At 31.6% G+C, this 14,168-nt stretch overlaps 1 protein-coding gene across 5 annotated transcripts; it reads left to right on the forward strand.

Annotated features, from left to right (window-relative positions):
- The first annotated feature begins 595 nt into the window (after nt 1-595).
- On the forward strand, nt 596-12,422 carry LOC124832775 (mitochondrial Rho GTPase 2-like). Of its 5 annotated transcripts, XR_015786961.1 has the most exons (18): nt 596-858; nt 1,120-1,252; nt 1,360-1,509; nt 2,239-2,415; nt 2,518-2,769; nt 3,844-3,912; nt 4,054-4,109; nt 5,676-5,757; nt 5,835-6,046; nt 6,178-6,247; nt 6,419-6,531; nt 8,161-8,311; nt 8,427-8,613; nt 8,754-8,822; nt 9,917-10,053; nt 10,186-10,252; nt 10,372-10,451; nt 12,058-12,422. XR_015786961.1 is itself a non-coding variant. In XM_088116640.1 (15 exons), exons 1-15 carry the CDS (start codon nt 653-655, stop codon nt 12,120-12,122), a joined length of 1,992 nt encoding a protein of 663 aa, XP_087972766.1. In that variant the 5' UTR covers nt 596-652; the 3' UTR covers nt 12,123-12,422. The 5 variants fall into 5 exon arrangements, 3 of the variants coding, with proteins under 3 accessions (XP_087972766.1, XP_087972767.1, XP_047163018.2); XR_015786960.1 differs by having other exon boundaries at nt 9,917-10,252; XM_088116640.1 differs by lacking the exons at nt 9,917-10,053; nt 10,186-10,252; nt 10,372-10,451.
- The last annotated feature ends 1,746 nt before the right edge of the window (nt 12,423-14,168 follow it).

A 14,168-nucleotide genomic window follows, 5' to 3' on the forward strand; every position in this document is an offset into this window, starting at 1 on the left:
ATCAATATATAAAATAGTTGTATTAGGAGAGCACGTTTCCATCGAATTTAAACTATCTTTTAATATAGAGCTTCATTATTATTATGTAATAATACATATTTATTTCTTATTTTGAATTCATAAATAGTCGTTTTAAGAAGAAAAAGTCAAATTACATAAAATAATCTACATCGTTATTCAATTGCAGAAGACGATACGTAACAAGTCATTAATTTGTATACGTTTAGTTACTCATTTAATCTTTGTAGCCATTGAAATTTTACATTTTGTTTCTTACGTTTTAAAATTATTTATTTAAATTCTTACCCATTTCGTTTTATTTTATTTTTTTATTTCCTACAAATGTAATTTAATTTTTTTATTTATCATCTAAATTGATAAAAACAAAACAATGTTAAAAATAGTATATAAAATAATTAAAATAATAAATATTATTAAACATTATAAAGATTAAAGCAAAGTTGTCTTTAATTGTACTGATAAATTGAATAATTAAACTATTTTAGTATTAATTATCTTAAAAGTAACTATTTTATAATTAATTCATAAAAATTAACTAACATTTCCAAGCAATTATTAAACCCCGAAACTCTACCTATCTGTACTTCGATTATTTCCCGTCGTTCCTGGTCTGATATCTGGCATCGTATCAATGGCAAATCAGTCAAGCTTCGGCGGTCGCTGTGGAGTTCGAGTAGTGGTCATCGGCGACCGCGCCACCGGAAAATCGAGCCTGATAGCTGCCATCGCGACGGAGTCATTTGCCGAGTCCATTACGCCGGTTATTCCGCCCACTCTTTTGCCCCCTGATTTGTTCCCCGATAAGGTTCCTCTTACCGTCATTGACACATCTTCCAGGTCATCCTCCTTCTCTTTCAGCTCCGCAACTTTCCAAGACTAATTTCACGCATTACTTTCATTGAATTTCTTTTTTGTCGAAGCAATCCGTATTTTACGAAACAATTGATCAATCAAGGCGCGATAGCTGAATCGCATTTTTTTATTGAACTTCGTTCGTTCTACGTTATGCATGTTATTGCTATCTTATTCGCGGTGATCCTTCTAGATTTGAAGTGTTTGATTATGCTCCGAATAAACGCGCGTTTTTGTTGTGTGTAGCTTGGATAAACAAAGCAAGCGTAACGAAGAGTTAAAAAGAGCTGATGTTGTGGTTTTAACCTATGCTTGCAACGACACGGCTTCGTTTTCTCGGTTGAGTTCTTACTGGTTCCCGGAACTGCATAAGTTGGAGGTTGATGACCTTTTCCATTTCTCAACGAGGAACGAAGTGTGAATGGTAAACAAATAGTGATAATTTGTTTATTGTTGCTGATTTTTTTGGGTGATGCATCAATGTAGGTGAAGGTGCCTGTAATTGTGGTTGGTTGCAAGCTGGATCTTAGGGATGAAAGCCAGCAAGTGAGCTTGGAGCGCCTCATGACACAGCTACTGCAACAGTTCAAGGAAATTGTCACATGCATTGAATGCTCTGCTGCTACGCAATACCAGGTATTTTGCTTCTCTGCATTATTTGTACGTGGTGATGCTGAATTATTCATAGACATTTTATCCTGTATAAAAGAAAACAGGGTTCTATCTTATTTTCTTGCTCAACTATCGGTCGATGTTATAGATTGTATCACGTCCATTCATTACAATTTACAGCGGTATATTGTAAATAAATCTAGTTTCGAATGCATTTCCCTTGTGCTAAAATAAAAGGCGTATTTTATTGAAGTCTAAAATGATACATATTCATCAAATACAATTAGTGCAAAAGATGGAAAAAAATCCAGTTAAATGAGTTCTTATTTCTCCTTTAGATGCATGACCATGTCAGGATAAGCTTCTCTAGAAGCTCTTGTAAGAGAAAAAAAAATTAAAAGGAAAAATGAAATAATTTTTTCTTATAAACTAAAATTAGTTTGTGTATAAATTAAAATCAACATTTTTGGAAGAGTTAAATGATTTTAGCTTCTACAAAGAGCTGATTTTAACTTGTACACAAGCATTTTAGTTCATGTGAAAATCTTATTTCATTTTTTTCTCTTATTTTCTTTTTTCTACAAATGTTTATGGGAAAACATTATCGAATACAGCCTAACTCAAGTGTAAAGTAAGAAATTCACGAGTCTATGTAATATCGCAGTTAATTTATATATAAGGATCTTGATAATATTGTCGTCATTGTTTGCAAAATATAAGTGCCTGAATTTAATGTTAATTCTAATATTTCAGGTCCCTGAAGTTTTTTATTTTGCTCAAAAAGCGGTACTGCATCCAGTAGATCCATTGTATAATATTGGAAGTCAAGCTTTAACAGATCGATGTGTTAGGGCATTGAGAAGAATATTTGTTCTTTGTGATCGTGACATGGATGAAGCCCTCAATGAAGCAGAACTAAATGATTTTCAGGTTATTGTTGGATTTATATTTTTTTCAAATTTCCTTTTTTGCGTTTGAATATTTATTATTTTCATTGTGGTCATTTATTCAAACATGCAAATATACCAACAGGTTAGATGTTTCAATGTACCATTGCAATCATCTGAAATGGCTGAGGTCAAATCAGTTGTACAGCAGAAAGTACCAGAAGGGGTCAACTCACTTGGTCTTACTTTTCCAGGATTTATTTGTGTTCATAATATGTTCCTCAAAAAAGGGCGTCCAGAGACATTATGGGCTGTCCTAAGAAACTTTGGATATGATAATCATTTGAAACTGAAGGATGATTTCCTTCCTGTTCCGGCTAAGCGTGCTTTGGATCAGGTGACAGTTTCTTTGTTATATTACTGTCAAAATTCCACCTTTTTTGTCCACCTGACTGGTTTAAATTGAAGATGCTGAAGTAGCGATACAACAAATTGACCGTACATTATTCAGTATTGGTATTAACAATAATAGGAAATATGTGTGGTTGTTGAATTGGGAAGAGTAGATTTTCAATTTAGGTTACACTTATTTGTTGACTGCAATTTCAGCTATTCACTGGTAGGTTTCACATATACTAGCAGTGAAAACCTATGTCTCCTGGATTGGTGAATTGCATATACTAGTATGGATTTTGAATTTGTTCTTAGAAATGACCTTATATGTTGAGACATTGTTATTGTCCAGATCTTTCCTTATCTGCCAGCATTCCTCTTGTATATACACATGTAGAATTTTGGATTTGCAATTAGTTTGTTGTTGTTGATATATTATTCTCCCACTTTTTCTTTGTATTTGGTTTTTAATGTTATAGGTTACATATTAAGAAATACAATTGCTTTACTCATATATGTACTAGAATTATTTTTATTTTCCTAATTATGCCGCCTATCTCTTTTATGTGTTATCTCAGTTACTCCCTCCGTTTCTTTTTAAGTGTAGATTTTTGGAGAATTTGTTTCTATTTATTGGTCACTTGTTAAGTTCAAGATCACATTAATTACTCTAAAACTCTTTCTACCGTTACCTCTCTCATTTTTTATAGGTGTGTAGAATAATTAGGGATTGGTAAAGATGAGGTTATGTTTGAGAAAATAGTAATTAATGTTTTGCGGAACTTTTAAAAGGTTAGGTAAAATGGGACTGAGGGGCTGCTTTATTCCATGTTATTGAGATTGAGAGAGATGATGATATTTGTTGCTATTGATTTTATGATACCTTTCTGTTGAGTCAAATGGTTTTTGAAGACGAAAAAGACACAGCATGGTAATATGCATTTTTTCCCAATTAGTGCATTTCCTGACATTATATAGTTCAACAATTCATCACCAATTGTTGTGAAGTTATTTTAATTTTCATGTTAAAATTTGAAATGATACGAAGTATTAACTTTTGTACAACATAATCTTACAGAGTGTGGAGCTGACAGGTGAAGCTGTAGAGTTTCTAAATGGTATCTTTCGACTATTAGATTCAGATAAAGTATGTAGTAATGGTTTTCTTATCACTTCCTTGATTTCTATTATGTGTTTCGACCCCCTGTCTCTCTGTTCTTTTTAGGTAGTATTCCATATCTAATATAAATTTTCTCTATTTACTTCTTTGAACCTTGATACTCTCTAGGATCGAGCCCTACGACCTGCTGAAATTGATAAGTTATTTTGTACTGCTCCAGAAAGGTGAACTTGCTACCTCCCTCATCCTAAACTTTCTCTGTATAGAAAAATAAAAGGTGAACTTATCTTTTGATTGTCGCTTCTATAACCCGTATCTCATTTGTCATATTTAGTCCGCATAACTAATTTACTTTTTCTTATCCTGGATGTATAACTCTAGATTTGGTTGACTGCCTCTAAAAGCTTGAGCTATTGGTTCTGTTATAGGAGGAAATTTTTAACATAAGTTATAGATGCAACAAAACTGAGTAATCATTGCAAAGAGAAGAAGATAACATCCTTTATAACATTCGTAGGCTCACTGAGAATTAGTAGACTTGTTTCCTGCAAAATGTTCAGGTTAAGTCATAAATGACACGCCTCTTAAAAGCCTTATCCCTATATAGGTGTTGTTTATAGATTTGTGCAATTCCGTGACTAAGATGTGACTGATGTCTTATGCTTAACAAATTTTAAAAAATTCCACATTATATGAAGATATGACAATAGATGAAATAAAAACGTTCTCAATAATACTTATATAATCTAAATGTTCGTGATTATATAAGATTTGTATCTTATTTCTATAATCATAATAGAAACTTATGCAATAAGTTTATAATTTTATGGGTTTTTAAAAAATCATTGTATTTGTCCTTATTAACATTGTGTTAGAAACATGTCAAAATTATTTTAGAAACAAAAAGTTTCTTTTGAATTAGACACTTCACCAATACCTGTCGTATAAATGTTGTACACATGTTGGTGTCTGATAAGTGTTGGATACGCGAACACATCATTTGAGAGATATGTCCAAGCTTCATAGGTTTGCTTTACAAGTATGTATGCCATTTGATAGAAACCAATTTTGGCATATCAAAAAGCTTAGAAATGTAATTAGGGTGCCGATTACACAAATTTTCTATGAACACTTTTAGAAATAGAAAATAATAACTAAAATGCCTTGAGCTTATCTCATAAGTTCAAATCAATTTAAGCATCTTAGGTGTGGGGAAGTCGGATGAGAAAACTTCTATAAAACTTAAGTGCATAAGTTGAGTTTAGTTTACAAGAACAGTTCACTTCATTTGACATTTTTATTTTCTTCTCTTATATGTGTTTAAAAAGAATTTCGTCCGGACATTATCTAGACTAATTGAAGCAATTAGTATATTGGAGACATCATTAAAATTCAGGATATGAAGAGCAACTCCGGATAGTCTATGTTTGACAATAAATCTCTGTTTAAAAGATTGCTTTGACTACTCCTGGCTAAAGTCTGTGCTTGTGCAGCATGAAACACCTATTTATTTCTGCATTATGAGAGCTCAGAAAATAGACTCTTTTTCCACAATCCTATAAAAGACAGAGTGTTACCTTTGGAAACATTACTATTTTACAATTTTTCAGCTGAAGCATATCTGATAGTAGTATTGATTTTTAATTTTATCTATTGTTCAAAGGTAGTATGTACTTTGTATATTATTCACTTTGTTTCCTATTTCAATTGTGATACTCTTGAAATTATTTATAGTTAGTTTTTCCACTTGATGTCGTCCATCTTAGTTTGGTACATGGTTGTGATTGCAGTCCTTGGAATGATGCTCCGTATAAGGATTCTGCTGAGATGAATGACATGGGTTACATATCTCTTAATGGATTCTTGTCACAGGTGGGGATAATTTATACTGTTGTTTATTCTTCGGAATGAGTTAGTTATTGATATAGTTCTTGAATTGTATGATGCAGTGGACCCTTATGACATTACTTGATCCACCATGTAGCCTGGCTAATTTGATTTACATTGGATATAGTGGTAATCCGGCAGCAGCTCTCCGTGTTACTCGGAGAAGAGCAGTAGATCGCAAGAAGCAAGCAACAGAAAGGAATGTGTTCCAATGCTATGTTTTTGGTTCTAAAAGTTCTGGGAAGTCTGCTCTGTTGGATTCATTATTGGGAAGGTGTGCTTCAGAACCAATCACCATAGTCAGCGTGTCTTTAAATATATTTTGATCCATGAGTTAGAATTTCGTTCTCTCCTACTGTTTATATCTATTTTCCTTCTAAGAAACAATTAACTCCATTTTCACAGGCCGTTCTCAAACAATTATATTCCATCTACAGTTGAAAGGTTTGCAGTAAATGCCGTTGAATTAATTGGGGTGAGTATCATGATGTCACAACATTACTGTCATTTAAATGATTTTGAAAAATGATATTGCCTTTATCTCATGCTTTGCTAGTAAATATAGGAGTCACAGATTTTGTAGAGGAAATTGGGTACAATATGCAGTCTATATACTCATATCCTAGTGTTTGCTTCCGCTATACAGGGAGCCAGAAAAACTCTTGTGTTGCGGGAGATACCAGAGAGTAAAGTATCAAATGTTTTGTCAAATAAGGACTATTTGGCAGCATGTGATGTAGCTGTTTTTGTATATGACAGGTACGTGCAAAGTGTGTTTATGTGATCATGCTTTGATACGTTTAAATTATTGGATTGTTGTTTCACACCTTGCTTTGCTGTAATCAGCATATTTATGAGCAGTAAATTAAAATGATGTATTGCAGAGATGTTGGTGTCGAGTGTATTTATGCATAAACTAACTACCTAAATTTATTTTGTGCAATATTGCTTGCAATGACATCTGGTTCTGTCTTAGATCCCTTGAATATGTGCCTTTCATGGTATATTACCCTATTAGCTATCAATATGAATGTTATTTACTAATTAGAAACAGACGGTAAATTATCAAAACTAGTCTTTGATTAACAATTTCAATTCATTGAAAGTTGATGTGAATTTTAATATGCCTTGCATTTACTTGGTGGACAACTTGCTGGAAGAATGAGCATATCTAGTTGAAAGAATGATTAGGATGACCGGATCTAATGAACTAAGAATATCCATTCAATGAAAATGAATGATTGACATGAAATATTTCATTAAAATCCCACTCTCGTGGGTTACGTTCACCTTCTCTCTTTCACTCTCCCAACCATCTTTCCGGAGTTTCCAGCTTCTTAACCTGTTTGGTAGGCTGGGTCTTTGTCTATCTTGTCTATTTAACTTATATTCTTTTGTTTGTGCTTTTATACTGAACTTTTACGAATCACTCAAAAGAATTATTATTGATCTGATCATTTGAGGTATAATGATGCCACAATATAAATCCTCACCAATCTAACAAAATTTCAAAACCAGTATGATATATTAGAGGAGAGATCAAGTTATTTCCAAAGTAACTCTAACAGACTTAGTCTTCATCCTTAGTTTTCATTTTCTCTAAATCTAATGATCTTAATAGTTACTTATTAGAACCATTTGATTAGGAGAAAATGAAAGGTGTAGATGAGGAGTAACTCTTTAAAGGTACTCTAGCAGTAGCTTGATCAAGAGTGACCCCCTATTCAAACTTCTTGTTTCTTAATCTAATGGTCATAAGTTGTTAGAGCCATTAGGAGTAACTTGATCCATCCTCTCTCTATATATGTGTGTGTGCATGTCAACCTATCATATTTAGAATATACACTTAGACGCTTGCCTTTTTGGCCACTTCATGCTTTTGCTTGGAGGGAATCAAGAAAGTAACGCCATCTTTCTGGAAGGAAACGTAATAATTTTGAGAGTTGATCAGTGTGCTGGTATCATGGAGAGTGGAAGATAGAGATGGTGGTGGGAGAATTGAGGTGGGGAAAGAGAGGCGCTCATTGATTGACAAAGAGGCTCATATTATGGATGAATATATGTTGTGATGGAAATTTATTCTGAGTTCATTTGTACCCATGCTATATTTAAAGCAGAAACCAAAAACTCACTTCATTGTTTATGTTTTTAGGCAAGGCTCTTTTCTCAAGTCAAAGTTCATGTTAGACTATAAAAAAATTGATCTTAGATACTTTTATTAGTACCACCATACCTGATTTTGAGGTTCTGCTACACGTCTATTCTTAGGTGGAATTTTCCTTAATTCAACTAACCTAGTTCAATTCGTAGTTGCATATTTGATTGTTTATTTTTGGATTATGCTGCTGTATCTTGATTTCGTACTTTTTCTTTTCTTTTTTTTTCCAGCTCAGATGAACTTTCATGGAGGAAATCCAGAGATTTGCTTGAGAAGGTTGCTAGAGAAGGAGATCTAACCGGTTATAGAGTTCCTTGTCTCCTCATTGCTGCTAAGGATGATTTAACGCCATATCCAAGGGCAGTACAAGATTCAGTAAAGGTATTGCATATCAATTCAATGTTATGATATAATGAATGTGTTATTGTTATGTATTATTTCATAGTTAAACCTTCGAGTTTAGGAAGCTACTACCATCCATTTAATTTTGCTACAGGTTACTCAGGAATTGGGAATAGAGGCACCTATTCATGTAAGTATGAAATTAGGCGATTCAAGTAACGTGTACAAAAAGATTGTCCATGCTGCTGAGCACCCTCATTTAAGCATTCCGGAAACTGAGATTGGCAAGAAAAGAAAACAATACCATCGGCTTCTTCAGCACTCGCTTGTTTTTGCCTCAGGTGTGTTTTTGTTGGCTACCTTCCACTACTAGAACTTGCTGCATGAGTCATAAAGCCATAAATCACAAGTTTTCAAAAGTATTTGTTTTTGTATTGTTCAATTGTTGATTTTTAAATAACTGTCTATCTTGAATATACAGTTGGGACTGCAATGGCATTTGTTGGTTTGGCAGCATGTCGTGCATATGCAGCGAAGAAGAATTCGTCTGGTTAGTCATCAAGAAACTTTATACTTACACAACTGACTTAAATTAACTGTTGAATTCGTGTTCAATATTGGGCACACTAATCTTACTGGCTAACCTCAAGTTATATTTTATGTATAGTATTACTAATTTCATTTATTTTTATTGCTAGAACGGCTTCTTATATAGCTTACCTAAACATGGTTTGGGTTCGTTTTTCCAAATTGATTTTTATTGTGTATATTTCATGGTTAAATTACTTTGATTTAATGTAATTATTGATCTCTCTCCTTTGGAGTTTGTTAGGAATTAAATATTTCATGTACCTATTTTTATTTTCAAATATGAAATAATTTAATTTTGAAACCTTTTTTGACTTAAGTACAGGTCAAGTTCGTTGAAATAACAATTAATTTATTTTCAATTGTTTGGGTTGACAATAATACTTAGTAAAATTACTAAATCACTAAAATTAATAAATTACTAATATAAAAATTAGAATTCATTTTAATTTATTTAACGTGTCCAAGTTGCTAATGAATTAACTAAAGAAGGATCCTATACATTCTATAGTTTAGCTAAAAGTATAAAATATAATCAAAAGGAAAATTTTGAAATTATTATAAGAAATTTGTAAGGTTTATTTAAATAAATAATTATAGGAGTATCTTACATTTAAAATGAGCGAACAAATTGAATAAAATTAAAAAAAAAAGAATTAACTTGAGGGTATAAGTGATAGAGATTTGAAATGAAAAACTAGTGAAAAAATAAACTCTAATTTTGATAAAGCTAAGTTTAAAAACAAATAACGTAAATAAATGATACTTTAAATTAATAGAAAAATTGAAAATTGTGTTAAATGTTTAAAAAACACTTCTAAAAAAATGAAAAGGTACAATGTTAACATTTACAATATTGGAGACTCAACTATGATTATTTATACATGTCTGCTAGGTAGAACTTGGGCTAGGATGGATATTTCTAAGAACTATGATACTTAGTTTATTGTCAGTATTTAGACGTGATGGTGCAAATATATTTGATGATAGGATCGTCTAATTTTTTTTTTCTACCATATTTTATTTTAAGCGAATCTTCTATTATATTGTTGTCAGAATCATTAAAAACGCATCAAAAATCCCTCTGAACGGACGTCAGGTGTCAAGCAACGAGGATCCGAAAATCAGATAGTGGAATGCAGGTGTCAGTAGCTAAGCGGACGTTCGTTTTAAGTAAAACTAAGTTCTTGAAAGTTACGTCACACTCTCGCTGCATGCATCTTCTTCTCCAAATCTCTGATCTTCCATTTCTCCTTCTTCTCTCTAAAAAGCTCTCCCTTCTCTCTACCGAAACTCACCATTTCTGTACTCCGATCTCCATTCAGGCACCGTAGAAGTACTTTCGGCGTCCCAAGCTTCAATTTGAACCGATCAGTTTTGAGTTCTGAACGGGTAAGTTCTTCTAATCCTTAGACGATCGTTCTCGGACACATGCAAACCAAGTTCTAGTTGCATGAATTCATATCCTTATTCTGAACCATTTTGTTCTGTTGTTTGATTCTGGTTTGAAGAGTCGTTGAACGTTGAGGTTAGAAAGATCTGTAGTCAGACGAAGCGTTTTCTGTCTCTAGGACGATTGTTCACACTAGAGGTAAGGGAAGCTTATATGATTTAATTTGCATGATGTTTGAATGGCATGTACGTTCGTTGAATTGATTAATTATATGAAGTATGATTAATTGTTATGTTATGGGTGTTTGATCTTATGAAAATTGATTATGATATAAAATTATAAAGTTGTGAAACTATATATTAATAAATGAGTTGGAATATAAATGATCCTGATGTGAATTCCCCTAAGAAAATGTACGTTCGTTACTGAACGGTCCTTGACCGTTTGGTTTTTCTAGTGAATTTGGGTTAAGTAATGGATTCTTTCATTTGGGAAGAATTCTATTTGAGGACGAGCGTAGTCACTTCGAAATACCGTGCTTGAGCGTTCGACCAAGCATAGTTCTGTCTTGATATTCGGTTATAAACTCAAGTATGTATATATATATATATATATATATATATATATATATATATATATATATATATATATTTATGAAATTGTTATTCTTAAATACTACTTCAATAGTATCTCAATATATTTATCAAGCCTCTTTTCTATAAGTTAGTAGCACCTGGGCTTATACCAAGTGTTCATACTCAGTAAGTGTTTGGTCTTATACCAGGCACTCGTTCTGTCTCCTTAAGTTAAACTTCCTAATACGAGCGTTCGTTCAAGCCCTCTAGGGTTCGCTCACTATTGTGTTCAGTCTTTGACTGACATTTGGATTTCTTGATACTAAATTCAATTAAACTAAGTATGCACAAAGGGTTCGGTTTCTTCATGTGAATCATTCTAAGTATTAGTTTTGAATGCCTTGAAATCTCCTTATTCATTGGTCTCATTCTGGAGTCTTTGTTCTTGGTTTGGTCTTTTTGATGTTCAATTGGAGTTATCAAGAGTCAGTTCATCTAGTTGGCTAAATGTTGAAATTGACGCTCGTTCCATTAGTTCTGGTGATTTATGATTGTACTCGTTATCTTTCTCAACCCGATGTCAACCCCCTTGGCCCTAATCTATTCTTAAATGTTAGATCTCTCGGTCTCGCTCTACTTTTTCGGTCTAGTTCTGAGCTTGGGTTGAACGTTCGTTCTTTTGAATTCTCATGAATCTTTGTACGAGGTGGTTAAATGAGATGTTTATTAATGAAAGATGAAGGAAATGTGATATGGAAATGTTAGGGATTATGGACGAGCGTTCCGGGGAGGGACGACTCATGTATGAATATTGGAATTTGTAAAGTATGACTGTGGGCATGCTAAGCTGGCTGTTCATCCTGATGTTCCGTGAGTACTCGTCCTCACGTAGAGGAGGGTAGGTCATGTGTGAGAACGGCAGGAGGTCCTAGTTTTTAGGGGTACTTTGGACAGATAGGACTAACCTCGGGTGACAACTGTTGAGGGCATCCCAGTTACTACATCACCCGGGTGCACGAACGCCTGTAGCTACACAAATTTCATACAGTCCGGACAGTCAGTCTAGTAATAGGCTTTGTATGATATGTATGATGAAATGTATCTTGTGTGTTGGATTGTTTGAAATGTATGTTTATGCGCATGAATTAAATTACATAAGCTTACCCTGTGTTTCCTGTCATGTCTTGTTTTGTACGTTCGTCTTGTCGTTGCAATGATCATCCGTGTAGATGTGAGCAGAAGGGGACGTGCTGTTGGAAGATACGCTGGAAGAAGAAAATTTGGTAGAAGTTGAAGTTAAGACCGAACTGTAGGACGTTCGGTCAGTAGTCTAGTTATAGTAAGGTGGTCGTTTGATTACCTTCTCTTTTGATTTTCATTTGATCGTTCGGTGTGGTCGTTTGATTACCTTCTCTTTTGATTTTCATTTGATCGTTCGGTATAAATCGTTGAAAACCGTTCAATCAGTTTTGCTTATCTTGTACAGTTTTAGCTGTAATCTTTCTGTAAGGCCGTTCGGCCAAAACCGTACGTTTTTCTAATGTAAGACCGAACTAAAATATTATTAAATGTAATTATTTTATTATATAGTTTATTGCTGTATTTTTGGATGTTACAATTGTTTTTTATTTTTTCTTATAACTTGTGAGGTTTCATAAGCTTACGTGTTTATAATTTTTTATTTGTATTTGAATTTTTTTTTTACATTATTTAAGGATAACTAAATTTCAATTAAATGTTATTAAAATCTTACAAACAAAAGAAATTATAATTAAATAAAAATCATATTATAAAAATTAACGTAACTATTATAGTTAAATTTCGTATAATATTTTTAGATGAATAAAAATATAAATCCTTTTGTGGTAATCACGACTTTTTTTTTTTAATATTTTACTGATACCGCATCTGAATATGAACATATTCATATTAAAAAATAATTTTTTACTTTTAATATCTTAATTTTAAGATTCTTTCACGTCTACAAATTTGAATAAAAAATACTTATAATATGTAAGTCTTAAATTTAATATTTTACTAACATTTTATATTAAAAGTGCTGCTAGAGAATATATATATATATATATATATATATATATATATATATATATATATATATATATATATATATATCATTCTCATAATCAGGTATAGAAAAGAGATTAGTGGTGCATAAAATGAGTAGTGATAAGGGCGTTTGATTATTCAATAAAGAAATGTGTTAAATAATTAGAAGTTACATGTTTTTAAAAGAATATAAATTTACTAGGCAGTGTTTTATGGTAATTACATACTATCTAGTAAGTCAAGGGATTCTATTTGAATGGGTCACGCTCAGGGTCTTTCTTTCTGCACCTTCCACCCCATAAAATTTTTAATTTCCAAGTTACTCCTTACTAAAATTATAATAAAACTTTTACACTTTAGAATATATTTTAGAATATATTTTTATATTTTTCGTATGGACAATTTTAGAATATATTTTTGAATTTGAAAATATTTTTTGAATATTCAATTTAAAAAATATGAAAAATATATTTCGGATGAGTGTTCAAAAGAAATTTCAAAACAGGTTTTTTGAAGTCATTTTCGAACCTAAAAATATATTTTGAAACGTATTTTTCAAACTTTATTTTTTATTTTAGATTGAATATTTCCAAAACAAAATTTCGATCTGGATTCGAAATTTAGTGACCAATAATAATAAAAACTATTTTAAAGTGTTATAAATTAGTATATAAGTTCAATATTTAAATAAATTAGTATTTAAATTTAATTTTTTAATAAATTAATATTTAAATAAATTACTATTTAAATTTTTTATTTAAATAAATTAATATTTAAATTGGTCAATATATTTGGTAGTGTACTGTTTAGAAAAGCCTTGTTGTGCAATAGTATTTTTGCCTTTATTTTTTCCTTTCTTACCAGACTTATCTTTTCGGTGGACAATGGTAAGATGGTAGAATGACACATCTATATTCATTTAATCCGATTTTTATAATGAAAGAAAATAAAGTAATGTGTTAAAATTAGGTAAAAAATGTGTTAAAGTATATATTTGGGTTATAATTGTTTTTTTCCTTTAACTTTTAATAAAAAATAAAATTTTTGAACTAATTTAGTTTCTCATTTTTATAATTGTGTAAATTTAGTTTTTTTAATTATATTTGTAAAGTTTATTTAAGGTTTCAAATGTGTTTTTTAACTAATATTTATAAAAACAACTCAAAATGAAATACGTTTAAAAAATCAAATAAATTTAATAAAATTTGATTAAAATAACTAAATCTTCGTATTTTTAAAGTTGAAGAAATAAATTGAATAAAATTTTGAAGAT

The sequence above is a fragment of the Vigna umbellata genome, chromosome 5 (assembly GCF_029865625.1).
Source record: "Vigna umbellata cultivar VRB3 chromosome 5, Vumbellata_1.0, whole genome shotgun sequence".
Taxonomy (NCBI): Eukaryota; Viridiplantae; Streptophyta; class Magnoliopsida; order Fabales; family Fabaceae; genus Vigna; species Vigna umbellata.

Excerpts from the sequence above, each read along its gene's own strand:
- LOC124832775 (XM_088116640.1), top strand. The coding sequence starts at position 653 with ATGGCAAATCAGTCAAGCTTCGGCGGTCGCTGTGGAGTTCGAGTAGTG. Across the intron at positions 5,758-5,834 it reads TTAATGGATTCTTGTCACAG|TGGACCCTTATGACATTACT; the intron begins GTGGGGATAATT and ends TGTATGATGCAG. Across the intron at positions 8,614-8,753 it reads CTCGCTTGTTTTTGCCTCAG|TTGGGACTGCAATGGCATTT; the intron begins GTGTGTTTTTGT and ends TTGAATATACAG.